Source organism: Dacryopinax primogenitus (genome assembly GCF_000292625.1).
Source record: "Dacryopinax primogenitus strain DJM-731 SS1 chromosome Unknown DACRYscaffold_9, whole genome shotgun sequence".
Taxonomy (NCBI): domain Eukaryota; kingdom Fungi; phylum Basidiomycota; class Dacrymycetes; order Dacrymycetales; family Dacrymycetaceae; genus Dacryopinax; species Dacryopinax primogenitus.
In genome coordinates this window covers 781700-798412 of record NW_024467206.1, presented here as the reverse complement: position 1 = coordinate 798412, position 16713 = coordinate 781700, and the positions used below count along the sequence as shown (strand labels likewise).

The 16713-nt window shown below is 51.1% G+C and overlaps 5 protein-coding genes across 5 annotated transcripts; 3 read left to right on the top strand and 2 right to left on the bottom strand.

Annotated features, from left to right (window-relative positions):
• Positions 1–134: 134 nt before the first annotated feature.
• Positions 135–3379, top strand: DACRYDRAFT_79589 (methylmalonate-semialdehyde dehydrogenase; the record flags this gene model as incomplete). Its single annotated transcript, XM_040776402.1, has 19 exons — positions 135–359; positions 413–546; positions 598–646; positions 698–867; positions 916–939; positions 988–1012; positions 1079–1172; positions 1221–1350; positions 1413–1440; positions 1492–1534; positions 1580–1627; positions 1678–1710; positions 1762–1858; positions 1906–2082; positions 2126–2211; positions 2265–2338; positions 2385–2482; positions 2530–2557; positions 2609–3379. 19 exons carry the CDS (start codon positions 135–137, stop codon positions 2681–2683), a joined length of 1638 nt encoding a protein of 545 aa, XP_040628799.1. The 3' UTR covers positions 2684–3379.
• Positions 3380–4000: 621 nt separating this feature from the next.
• DACRYDRAFT_22344 (40S ribosomal protein S16) lies at positions 4001–4809 on the bottom strand. The gene is made up of 3 exons (XM_040772752.1): positions 4590–4809; positions 4157–4539; positions 4001–4107 (listed from the first exon to the last, which is right to left on the bottom strand). Exons 1-3 carry the CDS (start codon positions 4623–4625, stop codon positions 4098–4100), a joined length of 429 nt encoding a protein of 142 aa, XP_040628798.1. The 5' UTR covers positions 4626–4809; the 3' UTR covers positions 4001–4097.
• Positions 4810–5266: 457 nt separating this feature from the next.
• On the bottom strand, positions 5267–6695 carry DACRYDRAFT_22342 (uncharacterized protein). Its single transcript, XM_040772751.1, has 10 exons — positions 6640–6695; positions 6416–6581; positions 6319–6356; positions 6204–6267; positions 6063–6149; positions 5998–6004; positions 5782–5861; positions 5643–5729; positions 5507–5593; positions 5267–5460 (listed from the first exon to the last, which is right to left on the bottom strand). Exons 2-10 carry the CDS (start codon positions 6491–6493, stop codon positions 5395–5397), a joined length of 594 nt encoding a protein of 197 aa, XP_040628797.1. The 5' UTR covers positions 6494–6581; positions 6640–6695; the 3' UTR covers positions 5267–5394.
• Positions 6696–7040: 345 nt separating this feature from the next.
• Positions 7041–9819, top strand: DACRYDRAFT_100166 (uncharacterized protein; the record flags this gene model as incomplete). Its single annotated transcript, XM_040767432.1, has 7 exons — positions 7041–7188; positions 7321–7918; positions 7965–8166; positions 8219–8925; positions 8984–9376; positions 9429–9548; positions 9604–9819. 5 exons carry the CDS (start codon positions 7041–7043, stop codon positions 9141–9143), a joined length of 1815 nt encoding a protein of 604 aa, XP_040628796.1. The 3' UTR covers positions 9144–9376; positions 9429–9548; positions 9604–9819.
• A 1395-nt stretch (positions 9820–11214) lies between these two features.
• DACRYDRAFT_22338 (uncharacterized protein) lies at positions 11215–15828 on the top strand. The gene is made up of 12 exons (XM_040772750.1): positions 11215–11469; positions 11516–11996; positions 12048–12403; positions 12454–12521; positions 12578–12643; positions 12703–12734; positions 12789–12804; positions 14119–14243; positions 14380–14481; positions 14533–15021; positions 15079–15261; positions 15313–15828. Exons 11-12 carry the CDS (start codon positions 15126–15128, stop codon positions 15369–15371), a joined length of 195 nt encoding a protein of 64 aa, XP_040628795.1. The 5' UTR covers positions 11215–11469; positions 11516–11996; positions 12048–12403; positions 12454–12521; positions 12578–12643; positions 12703–12734; positions 12789–12804; positions 14119–14243; positions 14380–14481; positions 14533–15021; positions 15079–15125; the 3' UTR covers positions 15372–15828.
• Positions 15829–16713: the final 885 nt, after the last annotated feature.

The window sequence follows — 16713 nt, the reverse complement described above, 5'->3', positions numbered from 1 at the left end:
GGCCTGCCAAGGTATGCGGGAAAGGGTTCTACAGTTGCCGGTTGCCAAATGTGGAGGGGTTCACAGGACACAGGAAGCCTGAACAGCGAAACAAATCCTCACAGCTCTCCTTTGCCTCAACCTTCCTTGTTGTCATGTACAGACGGCCTGTTTCTCTCCACACCGGGCGACACCTCAGATATTACGCCCTCTATGCTCGACCTCCGCTGGAAGGCTTAACACCCCAGGCTCGCTCCATTGCTGAACAATTGACAGAAGACTGGAAAGGCACGAGCCATGCGGGCGGGAAGGTCAAGAATTACATTGGCGGAGAGTTTGTCGAGAGCAAGGCCACCAAATTCCATGATATCTGCGACCCCGTGCCTGTCTATCAATCTATCAGTCTCACTCCATCTGATGTAACCTTTGATAGGCCACGCAAACCTTGCTTTCTCAGGTTCCTGAAACGACCACTGACGAGTTTGAGCAAGCAACTGCGGCTGCTGTCCATGCTTACAAGACTTGGAGCAAGACTAGTATCTTGACCAGACAGCGAATGGCTCTGGAGTGAGCATGATCGTACAACGAATCATCGTCAGAGCGCTAAAGGGCTGGCAGGCTTCAACATCTGCTCCGCAAGCATGGAGACGCCCTAGCAAATTCTATCGTGTGTACTCCGCGTGCAAAATGTATGCACAATGTATTCATATGTTTTGAGGTCTTGGAACAAGGCAAAACTCTTGGAGATGCCAAAGGCGACGTTCTCCGTGGTCTTCAGGTAGTAGAAACAGCTTGTAGCATCACTTCGACCCTCATGGGTGACAAAATCGAAGTCAGCAAGAATATGGACACAGAGACACGTCGCTTGCCTCTTGGTGTCTGTGCGAGGTGTGCCGAATAGTCTCTTGCTTGTGTTGTACACTCACAAAACGTCAGCGTTGCCCCTTTCAACTTTCCTGCGTAAGCCCTCTTAGTGCTCTCGAGGAACAGAAGGCTCAATAATTACAGCATGATACCTCTCTGGACTATTCCGGTCAGTGATGAAGCCTTCGCTTCCTTTCTACATAGAGGAAGGGTATTGTTAAACGTTGGCATGCAGATGGCCGCAGCGACAGGAAACACACTGATTCTGAAGCCTTCCGAGCGCGATCCAGGAGCTGCAATGATCATTGCCGAACTTTGCGAGCTTGCAGGTGGGGCGATACCCCAAATTGTACAACGACCCTTCTGATAGTGCCAAGGTCTTCCTCCTGGCGTGCTCAACGTTGTCCATGGGACGGTGCCAACAGTGAACGCAATCTGCGACCATCCTGCAATCAAGGCCATCAGCTTTGTGGGCGGTGACCGTGCGGGAAAGCATATCTATCAACGGTCAGTTTCTGTCTCTTGACGGCGTTATCTCTTGAATGACGAGCTCCACCTCTCGTTATCAGTGGTACGATGAATGGCAAGCGAGTGCAAGTAAATCATTTCCAAGCGACTGTGTATTCTCAGTTAATAGCAATGATGCAGGCGAATCTTGGTGCCAAAAACCATGCTGTCATACTACCGGATGGTGCGGGTCACCCCGTTCTACTCGTTCGTGTCTAAATTACAACAGCAAATCCCAACCTTGCCCTCAATTCAATCATAGGGGCTGCTTTTGGTGGTAGGTGTCTGGTCATGGTTTTGTACTCAGTTTGCTCACTTACAAAACAGCGGCCGGCCAGCGGTGCATGGCAATTTCTGTCGGCGCGTCTGGCAAAGATGGGCCCCTGTTTCATGCTGATGCGAGGACTGTAGCTGTGTTCGTTGGACCATCTAAACAGTGGCTCCCAGAACTCGTGGAGCGGGCAAAGAAACTCAATGTGAATGCTGGATTTGAGCCTGGTGCTGACTTGTATGTCGTTGCGTACGAGCTGTGCTTGCGTACTCACGATCTCTAAGTGGGCCAGTCATCTCTCCACAGGCGAAAGAGCGGATAGTGCGCTTGATCGGCTCCGCTGAAAATGAAGGAGGCAGGATCCTGCTTGACGGTCGTTCAATTAATGTGCCCAATTATCCGCATGGTAATTTTGTTGGACCCACCGTGATTGAAGCTGTGACCACAATGGAATGTTACAAGTGGGTAGGCCTTTATGTGTCTATGTCACACTCACTTTTATAGAACTGAGATTTTTGGCCCTGTCCTTGTTTGCCTGGAAGCTGATACATTGGATGATGCTCTGGATATCGTTAATGCCAATTACTATGGTGGGCACGAGCCCTCCTACGCACCCTCCTGCCTACATTCATAAACTTAATAGGTAACGGTGCCGCTGTTTTCACCCAATCGGGTGCTGCAGCTCGCAAGTTCGAGTATGAGTGTAATGTTGGTCAAGTGAGTCGAGGTGTATGAGGCCTAACGAGACACTGACGTCTTCTAGATCGGTGTGAATGTACCGATACCTGTGCCATTGCCTATGTTCTCTTGGAGCGGGAACAAAGGTAGCGTCCTTGGTGATATTTCTTTCTATGGGAAAAGGTATCTGTCTTCCTTCTCAGATAGGAACCTTACTCAACCCCTGCCAGTGGCCTCAATTTCTACACGCACAACAAGGTAATTGGATACAATGCGATGCATGCTAATACGTCCTAACCTTTGCCGTAGACAACAACCAGTCTCTGGCGTGCACAAGACGCCACGGCCAACAAGGCATCGGTCGATATGCCAACCATGCGCTGACTTCGTACATGGTTGTAATTCCTTTTCGACACTAACTTACGTTTGCGCCGATAACATGCTTACATATATGTCAAAATTGATAACATCTGACATGAAGTTACTGGGACACTTGTCCGTTTTCCTTCCAGCAAGCTTCACCCCCCGCGTAATACTCGCGCTTCCAGATTTGCGCATTCGCCTTGATTTCCTCCAATAACGTCTCACAGGCGAGGAAGGCGATCTTTCGATGGGGTGCAGAAACTGCTATAATGATAGAGCACTCGCCAACGGGTACGTTGCCAATACGATGGTGACAAGCCAATCGAATCAAGTCTGCGTTGTGTGCACGTAAATTAAGCATGATTTTGCTCATAGTGTGCAGTGCCAATGTGGTGTGGGCCTCGTACTCAAGTCGAATCACTTGTTTGCCTTCAGTTTTTTGTCAGCTGAAGACAACTGAAACAATCTCTCGCAGTGCATTCACCTTCGAAAGTATTTCTCGTAGTACCAGCGAAAAATACGAGGGCTCCAGCCCCCTCATCTTTAATGTTTTGCATCACCGTGACAAGATCGAGGTCTCTCTCCGTGATCTCACAAATGTCTCCATCCACAGTGGTCGTTCTCGATGAGAAACTTGGCGTGACACATGATGCGGTAGACATAACGGAGACCGAGCAGGAAGATAGAACCGCAAACCAAAATGTCTGTTCACGGTATCATGCTATAGATCTGTTTTCGCATGTATCTGCTCACCTCAGACACACCACTTGGAAGGACGTCAATTATGATATGATGAGCAGGCGTGAAACGTTCGGAATCAAACCCTCATGTGTCATTCGAAACACCGCATTAAACAGCATCATTTCGCAGTTCCTTGGCCTGTTCAGTCACCAGAAGCGAAACTTCGATGTTCCCTAGCAACTCGCTTCAATCGAGGAATGTGAAGAGAGGCAAGTCCCTGCTGTGCGTTAAGATCTATAACCTTGAATGCATTCGCTGTTCGTACGTCACTTGAATGGCCAGGATGCAATTGACGCAGGCTGGCGAGTTCGGGGAGCGACATCATGGGCCGATTGGTCGTTGCTCACGCTAAGAACGGGAGAACAGTGGCTGAACACTATGCCCCAAACGATTCCCTCAAAATATCCGAGTCAACTTCCCCGGCGTTAGTGATTCTTATTCAGGGGCATTGTTGGAGCTTGTTCCGAGCTGAATGGAACCTGGATCTGAACAGCGTGCAAGGGACTGCTAGTGTTGCTCAACACTGCGCGATCCTGACTCTTAGCAGTGACATGGCGGTGGTACCTGATATGTCGGGGATTTGGATGTCGGTGAAGGAAGTCATTGAGAGGGAAGTGTTTGACAATGAACTGCATAAAAGGAGACCATGGCCATACAGGTACGTGCAACAACATGCGAATGATCACACTGGCCGCTAACGGTAACTGTAGACCATCAGTAACAAGTCGAAACCAACAGCATTGCTTTGCATACCTCTTCTGCCTCCTGGCCCTCGCACCTTGGCCACCAAATTTCTTTGGCTCCATCCGGCGGGGATCTGCAATCAACAAAGTTCTATCGTAGTCGACCAGCTTGGACTTGAGGTCAATCGCCGTGAAGGCATCATGATTTTTGGCATAGTATGCCACGATGGCTTTCCCAATCGCTTGGCGTATGGCGTATATTTGGGACACATGTCCACCTCCCTTCACACGGACTCTGATATCCATCTCAGATATGACATCCTCTCCACCCGCCGCGAGGATGGGCTCATAGAGCTTGTAGCGTAGTATTTCTGGGCGGACGAGACTGAGGGGGGCGCCATTGACACGAATAAGACCTTTCCCTGCACTGCAGTGTGCAACTGCTGTTGCGGTCTAGACAAGGATCAACTGACCTGTTGCTGGACAGAAAGGCAGTAACTGACCTTTTTCTTACCGAAGGTCTGAACGGGTTGCGCCATGTTGATATAGTGTAGAGGTCACAGCCTGGCGAAAGACATCAGTATCATGCTCACAGGAACTGCATCCACCGCAGCCCAACGCAATCCACCCTATTTCCCCCTCATTCTGCCTCAATGCTTGTGCAGATAGAATGTTCGGGCTCTTGGACACACGCAATGGAGATAAGAATGACACTCACAGCAGGATAATGCAGATAGCGTCGACAACGTAGGGGTCACTCTTGCACGATGAGATTCTCGTGAGGTGGGTAGAACGGAAGTTTTCTAAGGGTCCTTCAAACATCCCAGATCCATTTCCTTTGTTGACGTATGACTGGCTGCGCCGTAGGTGTTGAAGCTGAAGCGTTTATTTCCTCTAATTCGTGGTCTGATCACTGAAACATATTTTCTGTTTAAATGTTCCTTCACTTTTCCAAATGAAACGTGCGCGTTAATTAGACTCGTCACCTTCACACTTGGTCAGCACGGGATAAGCTTTGCATGGGTTGATCGGGGCATGTACACCCTGTATTTTGTCACCATCTGGACCTTCTTTCGAATCTATGGTCCAGTACCAGTACCAAAAACCACGCTCCAGCTTGAGCGCCTTCCCTCTCTCATATCACCTCTTCACAGTAAACAAATGCAGAACACGCTATCCAGTTTGGAACCAAATATCATTCTGCAGTGTCCTACGCAGGCCGCTTCACATCGCGTTGGGATCAACCACAACTCGTGCACTACTCAACCAGTCCTTGCATCTCGTCACCTGCCATACATTTTCACAACCTCAAACGCGCTCCACGGTGCCTTGATATGGCTTGATTACTCCATTTTGTGCCGTCGTAGGCTCGCTCTATAAAATTGTCAGACAATTCTCTCAGAGTAAGCTGACCACATACATCGCTGATGGAATTGACGTCCAACCGACGCTCAACTGTTCCTGTGTACGGTTTGATAATCCCATTTTCTGCAGTCGTAGGCGCGCTCTGGCTTCCCGATCAATTCAGACGCACAGTGAGCACTAGCGTTCCTTACATCCGTGAGCGTGTTGACATCCAGGCCACGTCCCACTGTTCCAGTATACGGCTTGATAACCCCATTCTCGGCAGTCGTCGGCGCGCTCTAATGTATATATATTTAGGTTGCTTATAGACGTGTCGAGAAAGCGCCTTACATCACTGAGCGTGTTGATATCCAAGCCACGCCCAACTGTGCCCGTGTATGGCTTGATAATCCCGTTTTCGGCAGTCGTAGGGTCGCTCTGAGATCTATTTAGATTTGCTTAGAGATGTGTCGAGAAGGTTTCTCACGTCACCGAGCGTGTTGAGATCCAAGCTACGCCCCACCGTTCCTGTGTATGGCTTGATAATGCCGTTTTCGGCAGTCGTAGGGGTGCTCTGAAATATTAGCAGTCAGGACGCCAGTCCCGTCGGGATGAATGGAAACAGTACTCGCATCGCCGATGGTGTTGACATCTAGTCGTTTCTCTACGGTGCCCTGATACGGTTTTATGATGCCATTCTTCGCGGTTGTCGGATCACTCTGTGCATGCGGTCAACTACATCAGTATAGCATTCTGGGCGAGGGATTCCGCACATCAATTAGTGTATTGATATCCAATGCACGCTCTCGTGCCGCATATGAAAGAATCACGCCATCGCTAAAGATACCCTGTCAGTCCCATTGATATATCTTTATAAAATGCACCCACGGAGATGCAGAGCGAGCAATGCCAGCGTTGTAACGACCCTGTAAGGTGGGATGTTGAGTTCTCTGAAATGCGCTCCATTGCCATGCAGGTCACATACTATCAATGGCATGGGCACGATTGGCCGAGCTATAGCCGAAACAGAAAGTAGGAGGAAAACCTGGATACTGAGCAACATCTTGACGTCGAAGAAAAGGCCTAGGATGGACAGTCGGAAACGATATCGAGGTGTCCGACCGGCGAACTGAAATAGGAGATTGAAAGGACTGCAACTAAACTTCAGCGACATGTTCAACAGCAGACAGCAAATGATGTCCATCTTACAGGGTGAGTGGTGGCCACCTGTGACCTGAAAGAGGCGAGAAGGGAGAGGGGAACTGGAAAGGTGGATGGATACCTCTAACCGCTAAGTTTGCAGTACTTAAAAGGACTACGGAGGCTTCCTTCCATTTGGACAAAAGCAACTCCCGGTTGCACGGTTGTCAGAGCACGAAGTCAGGTCACCTTCCGGTTGAGAACAGCAACGGCGTGGAAACCTCAATTGAAAACATTTGGGGACGAACGACGAAGGGAATACGGCGTTGTGACGGAAGCACACGGGTCGCCAGAACCCTGGGGAGATGCATCGCCATCCAGCATGTGATTATAATAGTTCTGACCCCGGAGCCGAAAGATTTGCTTAACGTGCCCATAAGGTCAAATTCATCCCTCCATTGTACCACGTCATGGCCGAAAGCGATTCCAGATTCTCCCCTCTCGTAACAGATCCAAGGTTCAGGCGTCTTCGCAAGAAGGACGTCAAAGTCAAGGTTGATCCCCGGTTCAAATCGCTTTTCCAGGACAAAAAGTTAGGCCCGCAGTCCGGTCCATCAGGTGTGTGCGACGTCACAATGGCGACCTTAAACGCTCATTTCCCGTGTCTTTGTGGTTTAGTTGACAGATATGGAAGGCGCCAACATAAACTCCATGCCCGAGATCAACTTCGTCGCTTTTACCGGCTTGAAGCTGAGGACGAGAGTAATGTCGAGTCGGACCTCGCTCGCGGGGCAATTCTGGCCGAGAGTTCAGAAGACGAAGAGGAAGGACACGACAGTCGACTTCCAAGAGAAAGCGACGAGGAAAGTGTGATACTGCATCCCAAACGGGCTCGTGAAAAACACATCCCACCAGACGGCGGCCACATTGATTTGGACGAGGACGCGTCCGCTGAACCCGAAGCTCATGTAGTTGAATACTCGGCCAACGTCATAGAACCTGTTACTAGTGGTGTCTCCGGAAAAGAAACATGTCGCTTGGCCGTCGTTAACCTTGATTGGGATCACATCCGGGCGAGCGACTTGTACATGGTCTTTTCCTCTGTACTGGGGGCCCAGGGTTCGAAAACTGGTCAAGAAGACGGAAAGGTCCTCCATGTTGGCATATATCTCAGTGACTTTGGAAAAGAGCGGCTAAAGCGAGAGGAGAGAGAAGGTCCTCCTCCAGAGGTGTTCAAACGATGGCAATCGAGCGCAATAGCGATATCTGTCGATAATGTCATAAAAGTCGACAATGGCGAAGAATATGATAACGATGCCCTGCGTAGATATCAGCTTGATCGTTTAAGGTAACAGATTGTTCCTGTAGATTTGATGCGCCTTACACTCATTCAGGTACTTCTACGCCGTAGTCACGTGCGACACACCAAGAACAGCATCTCTCATATATCGCGAGCTAGATGGAACAGAACTCGAGCGAACTGCCAATGTTATTGACCTAAGCTTTGTTCCAGATGGCATGGAATTTGCAACAGAGTGTCGAGAAGAAGCTACGCAATCTACTAGCTCGATGGATACTTTGGACTTCTCAACAACAGTTAGGTCGATCTGAGGCACAGCAGAGATGAACTCTCACTCCCTCTCAACAGGCCTTGCGACACTCAAAAGTGAACCTGACATGGGACGAAGACGACCCACGGAGAAAGAAGTTTATCCGCCGTTCCTTCACACACAAGGACACGGATGAAGCGGATTTCAGGGCATACATTGCTTCATCGGACAGTGAGAATATCAGCGATGACGAGCCTTCGAGACGTGACGAACTTCGAAACCTCTTACTGGGTCTCAACGGTGAAGATGAACAAGCATTTGGAAAGGCCTTCAAGAGCAGAGCTGATATGGAGGTTACCTTCATGCCTGGTTTAACGGATGCTGCCGCACAAGAAGAAAGCGACCGTGAGGAGACGACTCTGTATCGGTATCAACGGAAAATGAAAGAAAAACAGAAAGAGCGAAGAGTAGGCAACAAGCTGCTCGACACCTTTGCTCCGCCAGGCAATGACGACTTCTTTGAAGCCGCCGACTCTCGCCCTTGGAACAAAACTGAGCAGCCTGCAGCTCTCCTTCCCGACAAAGAGGAACTAGCGCTCATTCTCGACTCAGGGATTGAGCGGACGGTACACTTTGACATGCACGCAATCCTGCGTGCAGAAAAAGCGAATGTGCAGAAGAGGCACATTGGAAAGAAGAAGTCGCAGATTACGGATAATGACACGTTCGTGCTTGATGTGAGTGATCCACGATTTAATCCTCTACATGAGGACACAGCATTTGGGCTCGATCCTAGTCATCCGAAGTAAGCTGCTTCGTCCAACTCAGCCAACCCTTCTCACTTTGTGTGCTCCCTCTTCCAGATTTCAAAGAACCAAAGCCATGACTGCTCTCTTGGAAGCGCGATCTTCTCCAAAGACATATGGGCGGAAACTACCTGGGAAAACTTCTCGGAAGAGAGAGCGGAGTGAAATGTTGGGAACACTGAGTACGGTCAACTCCACGAAAAGACCTCGGTCGTAGACGGTGGATGGTGGATTATTTAGTGTCTATGACAATTGTAGCGCCCGTTCACAGTTTTCATTCTGCGGTGAGTAGTCGTGGTTTCTTGAAAAAGGCTGTCCTTCTCTCCTCCTTCTGTGTCACCCCCTCTCGGCCTCTACCATCTCCACCCAAGTTCTTCCCAGTCATGTCAAATACCCCAACAAGTCCGCCAATGAGTGCGCATGAACCTACAGCAGTAGGAATGGATCGTGCTGAGCTACAATGAGCACCTTAATATGGCTTGTTGAACTAAAAATGGCGTACCTCGGATTCCTGCAAGGAAGCCAGCTGCGCAGCCTCCGATCGCCCCGTTCCATGCATCGTCGCTGCCCCTCGCATTGCCCACCGCCCCTTCTGTATATGCAAAGACAGCGCCCATGGCCGCTATACGACGATTGATATAAGCCTGTATAGGCTAATAAAGAACGACAGGAAGTACCGAAAAAACCAATCGTGCCACCAGTGCGTGTGAGGACACCCGCCGCTCCCCTGTTGTGCGTCCCTAACGCGTTCTGAACGGAGCTCACGAGCAGCCCAACACCAGCGCTCTGCAAGCCCACGTATGCTGCGTTCTGTAACGCTGGCTTTTGTTCGTATTCATCGCCCATTGGGACCGAGCCGCTGATACTATCGTGGAGAGAGAATTCACGTCTGCCCGTCACAGAGCAGGGTTCAGCCTCTTGGCCCCTTTTCACGCCACTTCCTGGCCTCGGCTCCGGCCTTTAATCTCAAGCATCAATTACATAAGCGCATACCTCGTGTAACAAGTCATCGATATTTCAGCCCAACGTAATATAAATTCAAACAAATATGTCCATTGATTGCTTTTCTCGAGTACACTGTCAACGTGAGGTCCTGGATCTGCTATCAATCTTTCTATGCGCGTGCATGGGCCTCCTGTGACCTCTTCAGACTCTTTACCCCAGACGGTCACACTGCTGCTGCCGAAACCAGGCGAACTTTGATATGGATCTCGCCGAGAACTAGAACGATGAATCTGCTGGTTGTTCTTCCTCCGTCTGGTCGTGCCGATGTGTGTGTATACGGGCCATATCATACAGAAGAAAATGCTGAGACGTGATCGGAGCTCGCGATGCTGTCTGAGACGAATCAACTCGACGCATTCTAAGCTCGCCGCTTATGTCAAAGGTCACGTTTTGATGAACGAACCTGTTTACTGTCTGGGATGATCCAAATGGACCCATCTTGAGCTTGTGCGTGCATATATATGGCGACGCTTGGTTGAACGTGTTGTTTACACCCCTTTCTCTCGCCGTCCACCTTCATCTTCCCCCCTTCCTGGCCTCCTCCTCCCTTGCCGCTGAGTACAAGTCTTCTCTCTCGCATCGTCTTTGTTTGAACATTCTAACCTTATATATATCTGCGTATAGCTGTCCTCGCACTAAACCATCCATCGCCCCGAACGGACACATCATCGACCGTGCCCGACTCGATTAGTGCCACCTGCGTGAATGTTCGAGTACGTACCTCAGCATACCTCTGCATGCGCCATAGTTGAGATACCTGATAGCATGTGCCAATACACATCGATACGAGGCTTCTTCCCAAACCCACCGACATGGGTGACGCCCTCAGCTTGCCCCGCAGGTGCATCCTGTGTTTCCGATGACCCGGTCGCTCATGAGCTGCTTCTGCCCAGCCGCTATCTCGATCACACTAGTTATCCGACCGAATTGAATAACGCGCTAGTGCAACAGGGCATCTGGTGAGATGTTGCCAATCCCGCCACATGATTGTTCTGGTTCTTTTTACAGCGCTCAACACCACCGACATGCTTCTTCCGGCTGTCAACCGATGTGAAGACTCGAGCCATCGATACCGAGGCTCCTTCCCAACACTTGAGATAGGTGTGACAACAGGACTGGGTAGACAGGTGAGTCCCCATGTTTCCGACGATCACCGGGGTCACTCATGAGCCGCTTCTGTCCAGCCCAAATCGCGATCACACTCGTTATCCAACCGAAGAACGTATTGGGACAAGAGGGTATCTCGCCATTTCAGTCACATGATTGTCTTGATTCGTTTTGCAGCGCTCGGCGGTTCCGACATCCTTATCCCCGCCAGCAAGTAACAGACATGAAGACTGCGCTAGGTGCCAAGGCGAGCCTCCGTGTTTCCTACAGACGACCCGGCCGCACATGATCTTCTTCGATAAGGCACTTGCCCGACTCAGGTCGTTATTTCTCTCATCCAGTTCTAAGGACGACTCAATTACTAACAAGATTCGGAACATTCTACCTACCCTCGGGCGGACACCGAAGAGATTATCCGTGACGGGATCCAGGTGAGAATAGGAAACGTTGTAACACACTCGCTGACCAATGAAGCAGCCAACCGAAATGGACAACGCCGGTGCGTCGCACTTCGCCGTCGCCGGCTCGGTCGAGCAGCGGACCTTTGCTATTCTGAGGCAGCTGTGCATGCTTATCTCCCAGTCTCGGTCAGTGGTTCCCGCACCTTCCTGGTGGTAGACGGTCCGGCTGCTCATGAGCTTCTTTTGCCATCCATCGGGTTATGATTCTCTCATCCCGTTCTGGAGGACATCTCGGTGGGATACTTGTCATCTCTACCCCCGGTCGAACATAACAGTGGTTGGCCCTGACACGATCGACACGAACAACAACTGTTGCATCGCATCTCGCCCTTGGATTTTCACCCATATTCGTGCGTTTCTTTCCTAATTGGATATGTCCTGCAACTGTCCGTTGGTCCAACTCGCTCAGATCATGGACCAATTGCTACCTAAATACGAATCGCTCAGCACCAGGTTCGTTCGCTTCATCCCGATGAAGAACCTGTTGCGAGTTTTCTGTGAGTGGAGAGTTTCTTGCGGGTGTCAGATATCGCACTCATTGTCTGCAGCGTGGACCCCACATGAGAGGACGAGGTAAACGCTGACGTCCCCAGCTGAACGATATCATCACCGTTCAGACTATCACTGGGAGCGTACCCTCCATTGCTGCCACCATCGTGCCGGCTCCCGGTTCTCAGCGCGTACAACCACCTTTCCCATCAGCACGTTCTTTCTCGTCGACTGACTCTGGAATATACGGCACTCTTGACGCCGTGAGTCGTACGTGGATTTGGATCTCGACTTCAATCGTTGGAGTAAACAGTGGGCTAATACCCATCCATCGCCCCGAACAGACGCTCCATTCACCGTGACCGACACGATCATCTAGAGTGCCACCTACACAGCATAAGCAGTGAACGTTTGAGTACGTCCCTTGGCATACCTCTGCATCTGTCACCTGATAGCACATACTAGCGCTCACCGATACTGAGGATCCTTTCCAATTCTGGCGACAGATGTGACGACCTCAGCTGGTTACGAAGGTGAGTATCTGTGTTTCCGGCCAACGATGCGGCTGCTCATGACCACCTTCTTCCAGGCACTATCTCGATTAGGATTCATATCGTCCTGAATTGGGGAACGCATTGCTAATAAAGAGCATCTGGTGGGAAGTCGCCAGTCCCGTTATATAAGCGTCCTGATTCGGTTCACCGCGCTCAACAGTACCGACATGCTTCTTGCTACATATGCGCCAAGTTGAGGATCCGTGTTTCCGACAAACGGCCCGGCCGCTCATGAGCTTCTTCTAGCTGTCCCCTGTGCTATCTGGGACGACTCATTCCAAGCTCACATGCATACATGTATGGTCACATTTTGTTGAATGCGGCTGTATGCTGTCTGGGATGATTCAAGTTAATGCATTCCAAGGGCAGGTACGTATATATAGGTAAACGTGCTGTCTACATCTCGCTCTCTCCCTCGTCGACCCGCGCCCTCGTCATCCCCCACATTGTCGCTGAGTACGTTTCCATCTCCTCCACCTTTTTACCTCAGGTGCAGACAGCTTGCTCTGCCGGATTAGGTGATCCCCTGTGTATCAGCTCCAACCCAGACGCTTCATCGACCAGTGCCCAGCCCTCAGTCATCTCTGGGTATCGCTCACGGCTCACATTCTGGACCTTCGAGTGTGTGCCTCTGCATACCTCCTCAGGTATCGTCCGTGAACCACCTGATAGGATCTCTCAGGGCTCACTCATTCCAAGATCCCTCCCTCCGCTTGCGACAGCTGTGATGACCTGAGCTGGGTACCAAGTTATGTCTTCGTACTTCCGATTCACAACCCACTCGCTCAAGAACTGCACCTGTCGAGCCAATACCATGACTTCATCGGCATCTCTCCAAATAAGAACACGCTACTCGAAGAAAGAAAGTAGTGGGATGTCGCCAATCCCGTCACATTAGCGTCCTGAACCCGCATCGCAACGATCCTCAGTATACGTGTTGTTTACGTCTTTTTCTCCTCCTCGTCCACCTTCATCATCCCCTCCCTGGCCCTCCTCCTCCCTTGCCGCTAAGTACACGTTCCGTCTCTCTTATGGGCTTGCTAACCTTACCTATATACAGCCGACCGTGGGTTAATACCCATCCATCGCTCCGAACAGACACATCATCGACCGTGCCCCACGCGATCGTCTAGGGTGCCATCCAGCGCACAAGCAGTGGATGTTTGAGTACGTCCCTAGGCATACCTCTGCATCTTTTACACCTGAGGTACCTGATAGCATATACTAGCGCTCACCGAGACCGATGATCCTTCCTATTCTGGCGACAGGTGTGACGACCTCAGCTGGTTACGCAGGTGGGTATCCGTGTTTCTGACAAACGATCCGGCCGCTCATGACCATCTTCTTCCAGGCACCACCCCGACCAGGACCGACATCCCGCCAAATGAAAGAACACAATGCTAATAGAGGGCATCTGGTGGGAAGTCGCCAATCCCGTTACATAAGCGTCCTGATTCGTTTTACAGCGCTCAATAGTACCGACATGCTTCTTGGTATGCGCCAAGGTGAGTATCTGTGTTTCTGACAAACGGCCCGGCCGCTCATTAGCTTTTTCTAGCTGGCCCCTGTTGTGCTGTCTGAGACGACTTATTCCAAGCTCGCGTGCATACATGTATGGTCACGTTTTGTTGAATGCGACCGTTTGCTGCTCTCTGGGATAATTCCAGTCGATGCATTCCAAGGGGCGGTGCGTATATATAGGTGAACGTGCTGTCTACATCTCGCTCTCTCCTTCGTCCACCCGCCCCCTTGTCATCCCCCACATTGTCGCTGAGTACATTTCCATCTACCCTACTACATTAACCTCGGGTGCGGACAGCTTACTCTGCCCCATTAGACGATCTCCGGTGTATCAGGCCGAACCCAGAAGCTTGATCGACTGATGCCGGCCCTCAATCATCTTTGAATGCCACTCACGGATCACAGAGTGGACCTTCGAGTACGTACTTCCGCATACTTCCCCATGCATCATCCGTGAATCATGTGATAGGATCTCTCAGGGCTCATTCATTCCAAGATCCCTCCCTCCGCTTGCGACAGCTGTGATGACCCGAGCTGGGTACCAAGTTATGTCCTCGTACTTCCGATTCACAACTAACTCGCTGCACTGCACCTCTCGAGCCATTTCCATGACTTCATCGCCATCCCTCTAAATGAGAAGAACGCGCTATTCGAAGAAAGAAAGTAGTTCGATGTCGTCAATCCCGTTACATTAGCGTCCTGATCCAGCATCGCAACGATCTTCAGTGCTGATGTCCTGCCTCTCATTGGCAGCAGTGGCGAAGCCCCGATCTAAACGCCCAAGCGAAACTGACTAGATGGGCTGATGTCCTGTTATCCCGTCCCTCAGAGGATCGACTCGATTGCTGAGCAAGATCCGGATCATCTCTACCTATCTACGCGCCGACATAACGGGGGATAGAAGTCGTACTGACGCTCACAAATGAAGTAGGCGCGCAGTTCATATGAACAACACCTGGTACGTCGGACGTCGCTGTCGATATTCTGCCTGAACAGCTAACTCTCGTATCTTCAGTCAGACGACCATGTTTCCTGGCTTTGTGTCTCCCGCACTGACCGGTGATGCCACTTGTCCAGATCGCATCCGTTGAACCGATTGTCCCAGAAATTAGGATCTCTCAGTACCCAGCGCTATCCCCGTCCACGCCTCTAGGATCACGGGTGGCCTCGCCGACGAAGAACCAAGTGCGCGCTGCTGGTGAGTGAAGAGCTTCCTACGGAGGTCGGAGATCGGACTGATTGTCTGCAGGATGGACCGCATATACATTACAAGAGGAGGTTCGCGCCGACGTCCGGCAGCTCAGCTGAACGGTGCCATTTCTGTTCACGCCGTCGCTTAGAGCGTTCTATACACTGCTACCATCTTCATGCTGAAGTACAGGTCTCAGCGGATGCTGTTTGCTGTTCTGCAAGGCTTCATACGGGGCCTCTATTGACGACCCGCTCGACTTGGCTACTTCTACCTCTACGAACTCTGCGAGGATCTCGAACCCCGAGAAGAAAGCCGAACCACACAAGCATTTCATCGTTCCGCAATCGCGGGCATGGTACGGTGCAACCTCCTCCAGCTGCTGATGGCGCTCAACAGGCTGAATCCACTACTCAACCATCCATTACCACAGGCTCAAGAGAGTCTGGCAACGTTGCACGCGCTTCTACTCCGCATACGCTCCGACTCACTACCATTGATGCTCTCCAACCTTCTACCCTTCTCCCTCTCCCCATACCCGGAAATGTCTGAACGAGCACTCCCCTCTCGTCGAATGCCTCTCCAAATCAGCCTCTGCCGTCCCCCATCTTCGGACAACGACCACCAGCCTTTCCTACCTCCCCCGATATCTTCCCTCTTGCCACGCTAGCAGATGACGCCTCTCCATCATCTGTCATTGACGGGGCCTCACACGTCGCCTTCCTCCCACCAGCTATCCCGTCACTGACCCCCCTCCCGCTGCCTCCACACCTCCAACCTCGCCAACATCAACTCCCAGTACTCCCCTTCAACGAGCGCCGTCCCCTCCCATCTCCCTCAACCAGACCGAACACAGCCATGTCCTCTACTTCCCCGTCGTCCTTGCCCTCGCTCGACGCCTCCAGCACTCGCTCCTCGGGCATAGCAACGCGCACTGCAAAGAAGCTTTCGATATCAACCAAGCCATCCTGGCCTTCATTACAGCTCAACGCTGCTGTTTCCCATGCCGCAGCAGAGCGCAAACGGTCAAACTCAGTCTCTGTCGCCCTGCCTTACTACTCCACCACTTACAAGCAAGAAGAGGGACACGACTCGCTGTATCCTAATGACCGGTCGAGATCCTTCCCCGTGTCTCGCTCGGACATGAAGGCCATCCGAGGGACGTGAAGCTTCTGCGGAAACGCAGGGTCGGTTACGTAGCTGAAGAGGAATGTGGAGCTTCGAGACGATTGACAAATCCTGAGCCTCACGACCGGCTGGCACCCATGTTGGTTGGAGACCGCATCGAGGAGCACGGAGACAATACATCTGTTGAGGTGTAACAAGCGTCATACGCGCTGACCAATGAGGTATCCACGCTATCACACGCATAACAACGTTGCATTGGAGCTCGTCCTTGCATTTCTAACCGATAAGTGCGTCTCTTCCGTGGTTGCATATATCCTGCACTGATCGTTGATC